Source organism: Mytilus galloprovincialis, chromosome 5 (assembly GCF_965363235.1).
Source record: "Mytilus galloprovincialis chromosome 5, xbMytGall1.hap1.1, whole genome shotgun sequence".
NCBI classification, from domain to species: Eukaryota; Metazoa; Mollusca; class Bivalvia; order Mytilida; family Mytilidae; genus Mytilus; species Mytilus galloprovincialis.
The window spans coordinates 72,147,526-72,166,114 of NC_134842.1; the positions used below are offsets into that span (position 1 = coordinate 72,147,526).

General features: G+C 32.0%; 1 protein-coding gene across 2 annotated transcripts; it reads right to left on the reverse strand.

Annotated features, from left to right (window-relative positions):
* Positions 1 to 4,652: 4,652 nt before the first annotated feature.
* Positions 4,653 to 18,522, reverse strand: LOC143076353 (uncharacterized). 2 transcript variants are annotated; one of them, XM_076252080.1, is made up of 6 exons: positions 18,386 to 18,522; positions 12,404 to 12,661; positions 8,666 to 8,800; positions 6,560 to 7,502; positions 4,861 to 6,383; positions 4,653 to 4,737 (listed from the first exon to the last, which is right to left on the reverse strand). In XM_076252080.1, exons 1-4 carry the CDS (start codon positions 18,429 to 18,431, stop codon positions 6,628 to 6,630), a joined length of 1,314 nt encoding a protein of 437 aa, XP_076108195.1. In that variant the 5' UTR covers positions 18,432 to 18,522; the 3' UTR covers positions 4,653 to 4,737; positions 4,861 to 6,383; positions 6,560 to 6,627. The 2 variants fall into 2 exon arrangements, with proteins under 2 accessions (XP_076108195.1, XP_076108194.1); XM_076252079.1 differs by having other exon boundaries at positions 4,653 to 6,383.
* Between the last annotated feature and the right edge of the window lie 67 nt (positions 18,523 to 18,589).

Here is an 18,589-nt window from a genome sequence, read left to right on the forward strand (position 1 = left end):
TAAATAAATGTTGTCTGCTGCTTTATTCCGTATTTAAACACACTGTACTGTTATGAATCTGCAATGACTCGGAATACGTTCTAAAACATAGTGAAATATCCGCATTGAGGAGTTTATTGTCAACAGGTCAAGTGTCAAAACCGATTCGGAAGGGAGACAACTGTATTAATAAAACACTATACTTTTAAAACGATATAATAAAGTCTAGAATAAAGTATCATAGCGTTCATTAGAATTATTCCTTCTTTACCTTTAGTGTCGCTTTTCTTTTTTCTGCAAGAGCCTGTTTTTAACTAGAGATCCATGATGATTATCGTTACTAGCTAGGTTAATGTAATCGAGAATCATTACCCGTTGAGATGCTGAGTTATAACCAGGAAGAATAGTTTAGACAAGTTATAGAAATTAAGGTTGAAACAGAACAACAAATGACTATCATATTTATATATGTATATGTATAAAAATGATAATAAGTGTCGAAATTTTAGTGAGGCAATTGCCTCACTTTCCTCAAGGGTAGTTACGGCCTTGGTATATCATAAAATACAACTTATATTTGAATATTAAGAATGGACACTAACATAGATAATAAAAACAATATTAAGATATAATCATGATTGGAGAGATACAAAGAGGAATAACTCAATTTGTTTATTTCAACTTTTTCCCTGTCTTATCTGGTAATTCTATTTAAGTACATACTAAATAGTTATTAAAGGTACCAGGATTATATTTCAAACTATATTAAAACATAAATCTTTATTTGTCATAATCCAGATAAGGAGATTTTTCAAACTTCTGTTTCTCAAATTTGAAAACTTGGTGGGTCTTTAACATCTGAATAGAGGTTCAAGTTTTCTTGAGATTGTATTTTATTGTTTTCTTTCATGTCTCCCAGTTTCTATTCTCAGTCTAGTTTTGTAAAAGTTGTTCAAAAAGTATATACATGATATCACTGTTTTTATATTTTGCACATTTATATTTTTGATGATGACTGTATCAATCAGGTCAGTGGGTATGTTGGTATATTTTAATGCATTGTACTTATTGTTTTTGGCGAAGGTTAAGTTTCAGACCCGGCCAGACTGAGGAACTGAGTAGGTTAATGCGTGGTTTTGTTTTACTGTCCTAGGTTATTTTTCGTGTTTGTTTTTATTCTGTGGTTAGCATGTCGAAATGTACTATTGTATTCATAAAATTCTTTATATGTGTATTTCTCTTTCCTAAATGTTCTCTATTTGTACTGTATTCCTGTCATGTAATGTTATTATACTTCACGTTAAAATGCCATAATGTGATTGGCTAAGACAAGGATGTCAATTTACTCTATTACATGGCTGAGCGGGTGACATTTTTTTTAATGTTACCCTCTCGTGACGTCTAGACCAGTCAGAAATCGATAATTCAAAGAACAATGAATTGAATTTACATCAAGGAATTAAATACAATGCTAAAGTTATATGTTTTGGCTCAGATTTTATTATCGAATGTTAAAATAAATAAAATAAAACATCTTGCTTGACTTTAGTTGGTTTTTTTCTAATGCCCGTAACGTTGTTATGAACGTGACGTCATATAAAATACTTTTAAAATAAAAGTAATCTGTAAAAACCAATAATGATAGGACATTCAATAATATGAGGCAGGCATTACCTGTAAATGGGGACGAAGTCTGTATGAATTATTTTTTGTAACTTAAAATTATTTGTCAAAAACAAAGACACGGAAATACCGTAACGTTTCCGATTTTGGTTCTGTTGTTAGGGATTTTAGTTGTGACGTTATTTAAATTATGACGTCATATGCAATGTAAACAAAGAAACGCTATCATTAGGTAACGTTTTTTCATATCAAGGAATTATTAAAAATGAAATGGGTATTGCGCGTTCCTTCCTATTTTATACTAAACTGATAAATATATATTTTACTCAAAGTTTCATACAAACGAGACCGGAAAAAGGAAGTATATTGTACATTTCTGCGCAGGTCCGGGATTTCAAAACATGACATAAAAAAAATTTAACGATTTTGAGTTCATTAGTACAATGAAAAATTCGGGAAATTTTCCCGATTTTTTTTTTTATTGAATTTTCTACTGTTATTGGGGACTTCGTCCCCATATAATAAATTTAATTAATGAATGGCTTTTATTTATTTTGAATTTATTGAACCATAAAATTAATTTTTGACTCTTCACATTGAATAATCCGCGAAGCGGATTATGTTAAATGTGAACAGTCAAAAATTAATTTTATGGTTCAATAAATTCAAAATAAATTATTGCCATTCATTATAAATAAATTTCTGTCAAAAATAATGCTCAAAGATATATATTAATACCAATAACAACGTACACAGATGTTTGCGTATGAATACACAACGTTAGAGTGGGCGTGTCTCCATAAAAATTGATAACATTGAAAATAAAGCCAATTCTTTTAGCCAATCAAAAGACAGTAAATACACCAAATTTATTTATTAACACATAGCTGAGAGGGTGATAGAGCAGATTGGAACCCCTCGAAATGGCTTGTCAACCTTGGCTTCGCCGCGGATGACAATGTTTTCTAGGGGTACCAATCTGCTCTATCACCCTCTAAGCTATGTGTTATTTATATATTGTCATTTAGTGTTATACTCAATATTGCCATAAAAGCGTGAGGTTTGGCTTGCCACAAAACCAGTTTCAACCCACCATTTTTTCTTAAAATGTCCTGTACCAAGTCAGGAAAATGGCAGTTTTTATCTTATAGTTCATTTCTATTTGTGTGGCAATTTCTTTTGATTTTTTTTGTTGCACTTCAGTTTTTCTGTTGTTTCGTTGTTTTCCTCTTATAGTTGATGTGTATTTTCTCTCAATCGATTGATGAATTTCGAACAGCAGTATACTACTGTTGCTTTAATTTGACACAATTCCTAACAAAAACTTTCTTTACAAACTGCACTAGTATCGTGTCAGAAACAACCATATAGATGGGAGCTTGAAGTCTACTAGGTAGGTGAATGATGGGCCACAATAAAGTCACAAGTTCCAAAGGGAACAGTTCAGTAGAGTATGTTACTGTACCGTGCAATTTATCTGCAACATAAACGATTTTGAGATGACTGTTTACTTTAAAAAGTAAAACAAAGAAAAAATAACGCTTATTCCCCAAGCATCCGATAAATTGACTCGACATTACAGAAAAAAAAATCCTTGCATTTATTAAACTTTAAAGGAGGGAATAGTTATCAAATGTACTAGCTAGGATTATAATTTAATACGCCAGACGCGCATTTCGTCTACATAAGACACATCAGAGACGCTCAGATCAAAATAGTTGTAAAGCCAAACAAGTACAAAGTTGAAGGGCATTAAACCCAAAATTCCAAAAAGTTGTGCCAAATACGACTTCTGGGATAAGAAAATCCTTACTTTTTTTTCGAAAAAAAAGTTTTGTAACAGGAAATTTATAAAAATGACCACATAATTGATATTCATGTCAACACCGAAGTGCTGACTACTGGGCTGGTGATACTCTCGGGGACGAAACGTCCACCAGCAGTGGCATCAATCAGTAGTGTAAATAGTTATCAAAGGTTCAAGGATTCTTCCTGGGATAAGAAAATTCTTAAGTTTTTTTTCTAAAAATTCAAAGTTTTGTAACAGGAAATTTATAAAAATAACCACATAATTGATATTCATGTCAACACTGAAGTGCTGACTACTGGGCTGGTGATACCCTCGGGGACGAAACGTCCACCAGGGAACATATCCTTATAATGTAACGTAATTATATAAATATAATTTTCTGAACCTGCCAAAGTGTTAATCCTAAATATGGAATCCCACTGTAGGATACACAATCAAATCAAGCAGTTCCCTGCATTGCCCTCATTTGATGTCATTTGAAGCAACACATAAGATAATTCCTTGGCCAGTGTCAGTATTGTAAACTTTTGTAGTTTATAATTGACATCACTTTCGTGAAATTTCTTCAGCTTTCAGTAAATGAGCTCTCTTTAATAGACAAGCAATTTGTGAAATTCTATACCATTACATGTTTTTTGTGCTTTATACCAATCTAATGAATCAAGCTCTCTAATAACACAAATAATTTATAAAAACCTAACTATACAATTATATATGTCTTACTCATTGTTGAAGGCTGTATGGTGACCTATAGTTGTTCCCATCAGTGTCTCATTGGCAATCATTCAACATCTCCTTATTTTTACATTTATATTTCAGACAATAGCGTTTTTTTATTCCTTCAATTCTATTTTTGGATCCAGTAAATACACCACTGATAAGCACTAAACAAATTTGTATTCAAGGAAAGGTTGACCATTTTTAAGGCATTTTTGAACAGTGATAAGTGATTTTTTTCTTTTATAGCTCTATCTAGTGCATAATAGTTTATGGAAGTGTCCCTTAAATTGACAAAATTTTAATGGTAAAAAGTTAGAAAACTTCTGATTTACAATTTAAATAAATCCATAGTGATTTGGATCATTTGGGATAAAAGTTGATATCATCATTGAAGACATCATCATCTTTTCTTTGTATTCTGTCTTATTATATTGCTAGGTTGCTGTTTCATTGACTGGTACCATACAACAATTTATGTTGTCTTAAAGGACTGTCAAAATAAAGAACTCAAAACAATAAAGATGATTATAAAATCTATTGATTAATATTACAATAACAAATAAAACAGAGAAGAGATTACAAACAGATATCCTGACCCCTCCAACCTGTCTGTTTATAAACAAACAAATATCCTGACCCCTCCAACCTGTCTGTTTATAAACAAACAGATATCCTGACCCCTCCAACCTGTCTGTTTATAAACAAACAAATATCCTGACCACTCCAACCTGTCTGTTTTAAACAAAAATGGAAAAATAATAACATGCTTGAAAACTATGAAGTAATAAACCTTTTATCTATTTTCTATTGTGAAGTTTTATTGATCATTCATGGGATTTAATCTAATTATTAACCATGAAATAAATTTAACAAACAAAATTGGTTTTCTTCATATAGTAACTGAATCTCTCTGAATGCAATATGCAATTGTGCATATCTTACCTTAGTTTTACTTTAATATCCTAAAATAGTACCAATCCTTACTTTATTTTTTGCCTTATATAAACAATTAGAATTCATTCAATTCATCAAATTTAAATTTTAACATAAAAAAATGTATGTTTCATAACATAATGAGAATATCTATGTCATGTGACATGTAATACTATTTCTGATTGGATGATTTCTACCCTTGACATGTAATCAACAAAAATGATGAGGTTTTCAGAATATTTAACATTTTATTTATTTAATATTTACAAATATGGTATAAGAATAGGAAAAACAGTATTGCATTTGAAGAGTAGCAAACATCAATAATCAATAAAGGATTAAATGATGGCCACTTTTCAAATACATGTACTATTTTATTTTAATTCATTTAATTTATAATTTCATCATACACAGATGTAAGTGTCATAACAATATATAAATGAAAATTCTTACTCTATTCATTTATAAATTTACAAGCTAAAACAAAAATCTACATTTACTGAAAAAATAAAAAACACTTAATACAACAACTAACATGACTAAAGAAACAAATAAAATTGACAATGCATGCTTTTTAAAGTAAAGTGACATTTGTTCGGTAAAACCCTCATACAGTTTATTATGGCACATATACAAGGTAAAATCTTTGTTACAACACAATGTCATCATATTTACAAATTAATTCACATAATTCTATCACAGTGCAATATTATCATCTGATATAAAACTGAGTAGTTGTGAAGCTACTATCAACCCAAATACAAAGATTAAATAACACGTCACCCATCATATAACCTTTAAAAATGAGCAAAACTCATACTGTCTAATTAGCTTTAAAAGATTTGAAATGAAAAAATGTAAAACAAAATAAAATGTTTTCACTGGTGTAAAAGATTAAAAACAGAAATATATGTGGGGAATCTACTTTTATATTACCTAAACCAGAATATCTTGGAAATAAATGAACTCTTGATAGAGAGATATGTCTTTTTGATAGTAAAAAGTAGTCCCCCTTAAAATGACCCCATCACTAGCGTTAATATGAAATCTGTTGCACAGTTTTAGTTAAAGAACCTTAACTGAGGATGTGCCAATATATGGTAATGCAACTGAATATCACATTTCATTGAATTACTAGAACAGGTGGTTTTGTTGACCTAATATAACTTCTAAAGGGATTTGGTTAACCAAGTCACCTAATGAAAGTGATTTTATAAATCCAGTAAAATATTTTAAAAGGGTAAATTGCAACTATCCATGTAAACACTTGCAATGCCTTCCTACTTTTATCACAATTATTCTCATCACATGTAAATACAATTCACCGTTTCAGAATCTAATGCATTATGGGTAATATATGGAAAAGCGTACACCACAACGTTGTGATTGGTTAAAAACGTTCTAAACAATTGAAATGCAACCAATGAAACATTATTTTCATTTTAGTGTACAAACAATGAGTTTACCAATAGTCCTCTAGTTTCTGAAAAGGCGAATTGTTGACTCATCAATATAAACACCATGTTTTTAAAATATGTCATAGTCATAAAATGAACATAAATTCATACAACACTACAGTGTTGTCCTTCTGTTTCGTCATTACTATCGGCTAATGATTGACTCCACGATGGACTCTCAGTTTCTTTATTGTTTATTACCTTATCACCAGATCCTGAAATCCCTTTCATGGGAACATCATTATGAACAGAAGGTAAAGTATTACAATGTGCATGACTTAAGTTGTGGTCTGGATACTGTGCATCACTCTCAAGATTGCCAGAAATGGTGCCACGACCAGGAAGATCTGAATAAGCACCATTTTCTTTTGCAACAGATCCATTAGGACTAAGCAATTTAGACAATCGTACATGACGCAAGTCTATGTTTTCTCGTGGACCACATCTACTATAATGAGCTTCAGAATCTGAGGTCAGACCAAAGTCTGTAGATGCTCGGTCAGATTCAATGTCTGAGTTATCAGATATGCACCTTTCTAAATGCCTATTATTGGAAGGAAGGTTACCTCCCCTTGGATGTGTGAAACTATTCCATGCAGGTAATGTGTCAGGTGATGATTGACAGTTTGATAGCAGAGTTCTGGTTGATGATTGCCTATTTACGTCACTTGACCTATTACAACTGTTGTTTCTCACTGGACTGGCAGTGTGGAACACGGAGCGTTCTGAGCTATTTTGATTCCTTTCATCTCGAGGACTAGTAGCACGAATAACAGACGGCTCTGGAAAAACCCGAGAGCTGACATTGTGATTAGAATCTACGCTCTCATAAGGGGGTGGGGCATCATCTGGATGTGTGTCATCAGGTGGTTTCGGTGGAGAGTATGGTGGTGGGGGTTCTTCATATGGTGGACACGCCATGCCAAAATAATCTGGTGTATACATATCTGTATCATGTCTCCTCCTGTTATCACTGTATCCTGTAAACACAAAGTTATCAAATATCACAAAAGAGTAGGGTCAAAAAGGCCCTTATTTGGTCCAAATATTACTGCAAATTCAAAAGTTATCATACACATTCTTAAATTACTGAAAACTTGACTTAGGTACAAGGTATGCAGAAAATAAAAATAAATTTCACATTGAACGAGTGACCATGGCAACAAATCATGACTAAATTTGCATATTTTGTAAATTTTCTTGATTTTCCTTGTTTTTCACAAAATTTGAAGTACATTTTAGATTGGAAAAGTATGAGCACACCCAAGAAACAACTTTATAAAAGGTGAGATTATGTCAAAAAAGCTTTTGTCAAATTAATTTGTTGTATCTTGACTGCACACAATGTTTTCACAAGGGAAATAAAGATAGAAATCTGCATAAATTCTGTATTTTTCATTGTTTTTATAAAAACAGTGCATATTACGACGTAATCTGGTAATTGTGATGTCATCAGATAAATTTTTTTATGTCAAATGTATGTTTTTCGTTTAAATTTCTTGACCCTATGCATTTCAAAACATTAAGTGCCAATTTGGAAATAGTTATCAAAACCAAGCCTTAATGCCCCTACTCCTTTCATTATCTGAAAATATACTTATGAATTTATGCTATATATGTCATGCCTTTCATTGCACAGTCAAATGTAAGTATGACAATGTTCTATTAATAAGGTGATTTATAATCTTAGGGAAATGGTTGTTTGAAAATACTGGAGAGAACACTGGACTTTTTTCTTTCTTTGTATTGATTGATTGGTTTTTGTAACCAACATTCAAGTGAGAGGTTTAGCTAGCTATAAAACCAGGTTTAATGCACCATTTTCTACATAAAAAACTTTTTTAGTATCTTCCAATTAAACATTATTGTTTTTTCATTTGAAGTTTTTCTATTTATTTAGAACCAATCTGCTAGCTATTGATCACAAGAAGAGCATGAATGAATTTTTTTTTTTCAAAAATAATAAGGCAAGGGCCGACTACTAACTATGAAATAAGTACAGGACTATATTCTCAGACTCAGGTTAGTTAAAATTTGAGACATTTTGTAAACAGTGTATTTTGGGGTTAATTTCATTGATTTATAATTAAATTCCTGTCTCAGACAAATTTATGTTAGATCTCCCTTTATAGTATGTTCTTACTTCTCATGGCTAAGATCAATCTCTTCCTCCTCAACTGATGTACAGCAAAAAGTAATAAGGCTAAAACCAGGAACGATGTCACTGTACTGGCTACAAGTCTCAATCCTAGTGTAGTCAAACTATCAGCTGATGTAACTAAAATTAAAAAGTAATAAATGCTAAAACCAGGAACGATGTCACTGTACTGGCTACAAGTCTTAATCCTAGTGCAGTCAAACTATCAGCTGATGTAACTAAAATGAAAAAGTAATAAATGCTAAAACCAGGAACGATGTCACTGTACTGGCTACAAGTCTTAATCCTAGTGTAGTCAAACTATCAGCTGATGTAACTAAAATGAAAAAGTAATAAATGCTAAAACCAGGAACGATGTCACTGTACTGGCTACAAGTCTTAATCCTAGTGCAGTCAAACTATCAGCTGATGTAACTAAAATGAAAAAGTAATAAATGCTAAAACCAGGAACGATGTCACTGTACTGGCTACAAGTCTTAATCCTAGTGTAGTCAAACTATCAGCTGATGTAACTAAAATGAAAAAGTAATAAATGCTAAAACCAGGAACGATGTCACTGTACTGGCTACAAGTCTTAATCCTAGTGCAGTCAAACTATCAGCTGATGTAACTAAAATGAAAAAGTAATAAATGCTAAAACCAGGAACGATGTCACTGTACTGGCTACAAGTCTTAATCCTAGTGTAGTCAAACTATCAGCTGATGTAACTAAAATGAAAAAGTAATAAATGCTAAAACCAGGAACGATGTCACTGTACTGGCTACAAGTCTTAATCCTAGTGTAGTCAAACTATCAGCTGATGTAACTAAAATGAAAAAGTAATAAATGCTAAAACCAGGAATGATGTCACTGTACTGGCTACAAGTCTTAATCCTAGTGTAGTAAAACTATCAGCTGATGTAACTAAAATAAAACCAGATGCTCCGCAGGGCGTAGCTTTATACGACCGCAGAGGTTGAACCCTGAACGGTTGGGGCAAGTATGGACACAACATTCAAGCTGGATTCAGCTCTAAATTTGGATTGTGATTGAATAGTTGACACAGCATAGGTTTCTGACACAGAATGAATGTGTTCTAATGAACTTAAAATTTTTGTTTTCTCTTAGAGCAATTCACTATGCTGTTGAATATTAATCCTCTCAAAACAAGAATGTGTCCTCAGTACACGAATGCCCCACTCGCACTATCATTTTCCATGTTCAGTGGACCGTGAAATTGGGGTAAAACTCTAATTTGGCATTAAAATTAGAAAGATCATATCATAGGGGACATGTGTACTAAGTTTGAAGTCGATTGGACTTAAACTTCATCAAAAACTACCTTGACCAAAAACTTTAACCTGAAGCGGGACAGACGGACGGACGAACGAACGGACAGACGGACGGACGGACGCACACACCAGAAAACATAATGCCCCTCTACTATCGTAGGTGGGGCATAAAAATGTTTGAAGAAATTTTCTTTTTTATTTATGAAATTTCAAATGAGAAAAATTGAACCCAATTTTTTTAATCACATCCCCCTTTCCCTTATTCCAAAACTAATCTCAATTAAAATTTCTAATGGAGTTTGCAACAATAACTACTCATTTAAATACATCATAAAATATTAAGATGTAAAAACCAGATGCTCCGCAGGGCGTAGCTTTATATGACCGCAGAGGTTGAACCCTGAACGGTTAGGGCAAGTATGGACACAACATTCAAGCTGGATTCAGCTCTAAATTTGGATTGTGATTAAATAGTTGACACAGCATAGGTTTCTGACACAGAATGAATGTGTTCTAATGAACTTAAAATTTTTGTTTCTCTTAGAGCAATTCACTATGCTGTTGAATATTAATCCTCTCAAAAAAATGTTTGAAGAAATTTTCTTTTTTATTTATGAAATTTCAAATGAGAAAAATTGAACCCAATTTTTTTAATCACATCCCCCTTTCCCTTATTCCAAAACTGATCTCAATTAAAATTTCTAATGGAGTTTGCAACAATAACTACTCATTTAAATACATCATAAAATATTAAGATGTAAAAAAACTGCTTGTTATCACTGAATGGTAAAGATTATTTTAATTTATCAGTTGGTAGTAAAAAGTGAATATACATTGTATATTGTATATAACAAAGATTTAAGTTGATTCTGGACAAAGAAAGATAACTCCAATTAAAAAAAAATCTTGCTATTGCACAATATTTTGCAATTAGATATTTCTTGCTTACTATTCTGGACAAAGAAAGATAACTCTAATTAAAAAAAAATTTGATATTTCACAATATTGTGCAATTAGATATTTCTTGCCATTGCGCAATACTGTGCAATTGAAAAGACTTGCTATTACACAATACTTAATATAATAATTTTAGATCCTGATTTGGACCAACTTGAAAACTGGGCCCATAATAAAAAGTCTAAGTACATTTTTGGATTCAGCATATCAAAGAACTTCAAGATTTCAATTTTTGTTAAAATCAGACTAAGTTTAATTTTGGACCCTTTGGACTTTAGTGTAGACCAATTTGAAAACAGGACCAAAAATGAAGAATCTACATACACAGTTAGATTTGGAATATCAAAGAACCCCATTTATTCAATTTTTGATGAAATCAAACAAAGTTTAATTTTGGACCCCGATTTGGACCAACTTGAAAACTGGGCCAATAATCAAGAATCTAAGTACATTTTTAGATTCAGCATATCAAAGAACCTAACTGATTCATTTTTTGTCAAAATCAAACTAAGTTTAATTTTGGACCCTTTGGACCTTAATGTAGACCAATTTGAAAACGGGACCAAAAGTTAAGAATCTACATACACAGTCATGACAGTTAGATTCAGCATATCAAAGAACCCCAATTATTCAATTTTGATGAAATCAAACAAAAGTTTAATTTTGGACCCTTTGGGCCCCTTATTATGTTGGGACCAAAACTCCCAAAATCAAACCCAACCTTTCTTTTATGGTCATAAACCTTGTGTTTAAATTTCATAGATTTCTATTTACTTATACTAACATTATGGTGCGAAAACCAAGAAAAATGCTTATTTGGGTCCCTTTTTGGCCCCTAATTCCTAAACTGTTGGGACCTAAACTCCCAAAATCAATACCAACCTTCCTTTTGTAGTCATTAACATTGTGTTTAAATTTCATTGATTTCTATTTACTTAAACTAATGTTATTGTGCGAAAACCAAGAATAATGCTTATTTGGGCCCTTTTTTGGCCCCTAATTCCTAAACTGTAGAGACCAAAACTCCCAAAATCAATCCCAACCGTTCTTTTGTGGTCATAAACCTTGTGTCAAAATTTCATAGATTTCTATTAACTTAAACTAAAGTTATAGTGCGAAAACCAAGAAAATGCTTATTTGGGCCCTTTTTGGCCCCTAATTCCTAAAATGTTGGGACCAAAACTCCCAAAATCAATACCAACCTTCCTTTTGTGGTCATAAACCTTGTGTTAAAATTTCATAGATTTCCATTCACTTTTACTAAAGTTAGAGTGCGAAAACTAAAAGTATTCGGACGCCGGACGACGACGACGACGCAGACGCCAACGTGATAGCAATATACGACGAAAATTTTTTCTAAATTTGCGGTCGTATAAAAAAGTACTAATGCTAAAACCAGGAAAGATGCCACTGTACTGGCTACAAGTCTTAATCCTAGTGTAGTCTAACTATCGCCATATTATTCTCAACTCTCATGTTGTCAAAATATAATACCTGTGTTGTCTGTACTATTGTCAGCAGGTGGGTCTGTTGGAGCTGTCTCTAGACAGGTAAATTTACAACATTCTGTTTTATCCTGGTACCAGTTAGGACAGGATGGAGGTGAACAGGACACCAGTCTACACATGGTAGGAAACCCCCGATTACAGGTACAGGTCTTACATCGATCAGTGGGGTCTGGCATGAATTCTTCTCCATGTTCAATGGCTTTTCCTTCATAATCTTTACATGTCAGCTGACCATCTGATTTCACTAAAAATAAAACAAAAGAAGCTTTATAGTCATGTGATAGTACATGTATGTCAACATGGTAAAATACATTCAGGTTCTGTTCCATACTCTGATTAACATGATAGTATGTCATGTATGTCAACATGGTCATGTGATAAAATACATTTAGGTTTGTTACATACTTTAATGAGGGCCCTCATGGGGTTTTTGATTATGTGATTACTTGGCCGTTTTTTTAATGATTATTTGATTATTAAGCCAAATATTTCATGATTATTTGATTACCTAGGACTGTATTTTTAGTTTATGATTATTTGATTACTAAAGATAAGCAAATATTTAATGATTATGTGATTATATTGGCAAAAAAATGGTGATTATGTGATTACTAGGACCCCCCCATGAGGGGCCTCTTTAATGATTAAATCAAACATAAATGTCACATAACATTTGCCTGAGGCAAACTTCGAGTTTGAGAATGGAAACAAAAAAAAAAAGATTTTTTTTCAATTCAATGAAGGGGCATAACTCTAGAAAGGTATAAATGACAACAACCAAATTCAAAATTAATCTGTGTCTAGCAGTAATAAGCATTGTGTACAAGTTTTATAATATTTGGCTGAGGGAAAAAAATACAGAACAGGAACCAATTTTTGGACATGTATACGGTTGTAACAGACAGAAAATGGTAAAACTTAATGCTCTGTCAACTACAGCAGGGGCATTAAAACACTTTAAAAGTAAAACATGTAAAAAGGAAAAGTTTGATTGATATGATGGGCATTCTATTGTCTATCTCAATTATCATATTTCACTGGTTACAAAATACAGCAAAATTGGACCCAGTCATTTTCGTTAAACATGTTGAAGGTACAAATACATGTACTTTAAAAATTGCAGGAGTTAAAAACAATGTATCTATATATATCTGCATTTTTCGATGTGTGAATTGTGGTTAGAAATTCTTAATTTCCATAACTGTCTAATATGTTGTTTTGGAATATTCAACTTTGCATATAAGTCTCAGGTTTATATTCCTTTTTTAACTTGTAATAAGCAACCTGCCAACTTTTGAAAATCTCCATTGGGGATTTAGTGTGCGACCAGATTTTAAGCCTGAATTAAAGGGTTACAATTAAGGCGTTCCTGTGCAATGCTCAGTGCTCTTTTTTTTACTCTCATATCTTTTCTTTTCTCTTTTGATATACTGATGGTTGATTTCTTTTATTTGCATGATACTTATTAATTAGCAAAATAAGTTAAGAATAGAGAACATTGAGAAAAATGGCCTTAAAAAATAAAGAATACAAAGTGAAATACCTCCCCCTCCCTTTCCCCCTCCAAAGACCTTCTTATCTTTGCACCATGACCATGATGACTCGAAAGACCTAAACTGTAATGTCCTAAAGTTCATGAAGTTCAAAGGATGAAGACAGATTTTGAGTTCGTTAATCAGTATTATGAGGAAATGGATAAAATTTGAGTCATCTTACTTTGAGTTCTGAGGTGCTCTTAGCTGCGGAGGCTTGTACACAGTAGAAGTGAATTAAAAATAGACTTGATTTTAAATCACCTTGAACTGGATAGAAACACGTCAAAATTTTGATGGATTTCAAGATCAACACTGTTTTCTAGTGAGTTCATTACAGTTTTTGTCTTTCAGTTAATTACGATTTCGTTATGAAACTATGGTAAACATTTCAAATTGATAATTGATAATCAAAGAGCTGATAGCTCTGAGGTGGAAGAAGGTGAATAAAAGGTAACTTGAATTACCATAAAAGCAGCCCCACTAACCCAGCCTGCTTTGTTCCATTATCGTTATAACATATTTTTTTTTCTTCAAACAATAATGTGTCATAAGTACATGGATTTCCTATCCGTACAATCATTTTCTATGTTTAATGGACCGTGAAAAATAGGTAAAATCTTTAATTTGGCAGTAAAATTACAGTAGAAAGATCATATCATTAGGAACACATGTGTACTAAGTTTCAAGTTGATTGGATTTCAACTTCATCAAAAACTACCTCGACCATAAACTTTAACCTGAAGCAGGACGGACAGACAAACCAGAAAACATAATATAAAAAAGAAGATGTGGTATGATTGCCAATGAGACAACTATCCACAAAAGACCAAAAACATTAACAACTATAGGTCACTGTACGGCCTTCAACAATGAGCAAAGCCCATACCGCATAGTCAGCTATAAAAGGCCCCGATAAGACAATGTAAAACAATTCAAACGAGAAAACTAACGGCCTTATTAATGTAAAAAAAAAAAATGAACGAAAAACAAATATGTAACACATAGACAACCACTGAATTACAGGCTCCTGACTTGGGACAGGCACATACATAAATAATGTGGCGGGGTTAAACATGTTAGCGGGATCCCAACCCTCCCCTAACCTGGGACAGTGGTATAACAGTACAACATAAGAACGAACTATAAAAATCAGTTGAAAAAGGCTTAACTCATCAGATAGACAAAAAATACAAGTGGACGTGGCCGGGTAATGCCCATAAATTTAATAGGGCATAAAAATAGTAAGACTTGTTACATACGGCTCTTGAAAGTTCCCATGGGGGTTTTTAGTGCACGACAGCAATTTTAAAGGTTACAATTTTTAGCGAGGTATTTTGCACGATCTGGATTGTCTAGAAAAAGTGACATATTTGTATGATGAACTAACATCCCTTTTATTTAAGTCTGTTTGGATGATACTAGTTATTAAATCGGTAGAAAAGATGAACATGTACATGTAGCTACATTGTAGTAGACCATGGTTTATTTTCTTGTGTAAGAATATTAGATGCTTGTTGAAATTCCAATTTTGCACAAAGATGGACCTTTAAAACAGGTTCAGGGAACAACACTCCAAATGAGGGGTAACCCTCATTGGTAGAACATTACAACCCACTGGCCAGTGGGGGTTGCAACCTGTTTGTTGGTCTTTGTGAAAAAAGAATAGAACATTGTCCTTTAAATGATTTAATTGAATACAAAAATAAAATATGTTACAACAAGTATTATGTCAATAAACTTACATCATGTACATGTAGGTGAAAAAAAAACACTATTTATTATCTTTATCATTGTTTATCATGTTTATGGTAGTACTGCATCATTGAATTTTGTCAATCAGCCATGCTTTTATCCTTAAGCTGTGTAAGAACCTGATTGCAGAGGAAAATTCACATGCCATGTTCACGATTATACAACTAGATGAAAACAACACTAGTTCAAAATCTAGCATGTTAGAATATAATCTTCAGAGAAAACGTTTTTGATTGGCTAACTAATTGATCATGAGAAACACAGAATTTGAAGAGCCTGGGCGAACATGTAAACAGGGCGAGTTGTCCCTATACCAAATTCATGCATGTGTACTACAAATATCTACAGTAAAAACATCCTGTTACAAGTAAACAAATAACTTTCATGTAGATGAGATGAAATCTAATAATTTACATAAATAAAAGGGTACATATTTACGATAGTGATTGTTTTTCAATCCGGATCGATCCTAATTTACAAATTAAATGATTCAGATGCTTAATCATGTGTAAAAATCAGTGTCAGGAATCAGAGTTGTTATGAAATTATAACACACAGAAACGAATGCGGCATACAGAGGTTCAATGATTTGAAAGTCGGCACATAGGCTTTCAGAAGACTTGGTCTTCTTCCACCAAAAATTAAAATTTGTAAAAATTGATCAGAAAAAACTATAAATCAGTAACCAATAATTTCTCAGGTATATTTTCAGAAAATAGGGATTTTGACTTGTTTTACGATCCCCATTTGGATTAGGGTTGAAGCATAAAAATCTGGATGATACCACTATTCATTATACACCTCAAAGTATAGTTAACACTAAAACTACATTATCATGATTATATATACATGTAAAAATGTATATATGGATGTATGGTATATCAGTATTATGTACCTAGTCCAAATAATTAAGACGTCTTGAAAGGCTATTATAATTTTTTTCTTTGACGCCTTACTTCGAAGACGTCATAACTATTAGGACTATATAATGAACATGTACCAGTATTGCTGTTTTTTTTTTTAAAAGTTACAATACTGGCAGAAAATTTGTCTACCAGTATTGCTGGGATATCTATCTAATATATATGTTCCTGAGTATTGTGATCAACAACTAAAGATCCGACCATAACATATAAGGGATCTCCTGTAGTTGGTGATCGCAATACTGGTATACTAGTATTGTTCACATTACTGGTATAAAAATTTTGTACCAGTATTGTAACTTTTTTTTTTAAAAACAACAATACTGGTACATTACTGATATACCAGTATTGTAGTTGTATTGTTGACTATACTTTTTAAAAGGTGTATAATGAAAAATGAAAATTAAGCAAAATAATTAGATATTGAAGTTCAAAAGGAAATTAAATGAACTCAAAAAAGATTACAGAGCATTTAGAGGATATTGTGAAAATCAATTAACCTGGGCAGTTGAAAATAATTACTATAGTCTATACTTGTACAAATAAACGTAAGATTATTGTTATGAACTTATATTATTCAAACAATTTTTAATCATATATATACATAATTGCTAATAATATTATCATCGTGATCATATTTCTATATTTTATCTATTTCAATTGAGATAAAATAAAATGAAATAAAAGTTTAATTCAATTATCTGAGTTATTATTGATTTTAATAAATTCAAGCAAATTATTACACTATAACACTGTAAATTCAGCATTTACGTGTATGCCATTGTATATGTTTTACAGATATTTTAATACATGTATACTAAGATCGTATGCATTTGTTGGTCATTATTTTCTTATTAATCTTTCTCAATAAACATGAGAAAAGATATCAATATCCATTAAACATAAACAGTTGCTTAATTGGGAAACCTGATTATAATCAAATTAACTACTTTGTCTACAAAAATGTTAACATGGTTAAGGGTAAGTTAAAGCAGTTGATTCAGGACCATGAGTAATACAATTTGTAGCAGATATATCTACTGGTACAAATACTCAAATACTAATACATGTATTACATGTATTAGACAAGCACTCCTACAGTAAGAGCCGTAAAGGTGCCTTCTATCTAGTAAGCGTAAGAGAAAGTCAACAGACTGAAAACCTAATTATCAATTTAGGAAGTGGGGGTTGCAGAAATGCCATCTGAAGAAGAAATAGACAATACCAATGCTGATTATACAGAAGCTATTACAGCATTAATGTCAATATAAAATTCACTGAGTGAAATATTAATATACAGTACTATTGAGTCTTGGAAAGAGAGAGCTGGAAGAAAACATAGAAAAAAGTAAAGAGCTTGTTAAAATGCTGAGACAGTACGGTTCCCTTTTAAAATAAAAAAAAATCAGAAGATTTAAAACTTTCTTTGATTACAATCACAGTATACCATCTATGGCATCATAACTTAAACATACACTCATTCCAAGTAAAATTATCATGTCATATAATTATGCATATATATATGTGACACCTCTAAGATTAATTACATGTACCTGTGTATGTATGTATTGTTTATTTAAAAAAACACAATACTGGTACAATACTGGAATACAAAATTTTTATACCAGTATTGTGCAAAATACTAGTATACCAGTATTGCGATCACCAACTACAGGAGATCCCATATAAGATCAATAACAAGAAGGTGCGTAGATAAAGAATACATAAGTTTAAGTAGACGTTGGATGACATATTTACCCCAAAGTGACAACCAAAACAAAACTGCATAACTGATGATTTTCATTGTGTGTCAAAATCTGCTTTACAAAACCGGAAGATACATCAGTCTCACTAAGTCTTTTACATTTTATACACATAGAACATCTAAAACCATTAAAACATAATATACAAAGGGATAAAAACAGTTTTCTTAACAATAGTGATCAATTTCGATCTTCCATG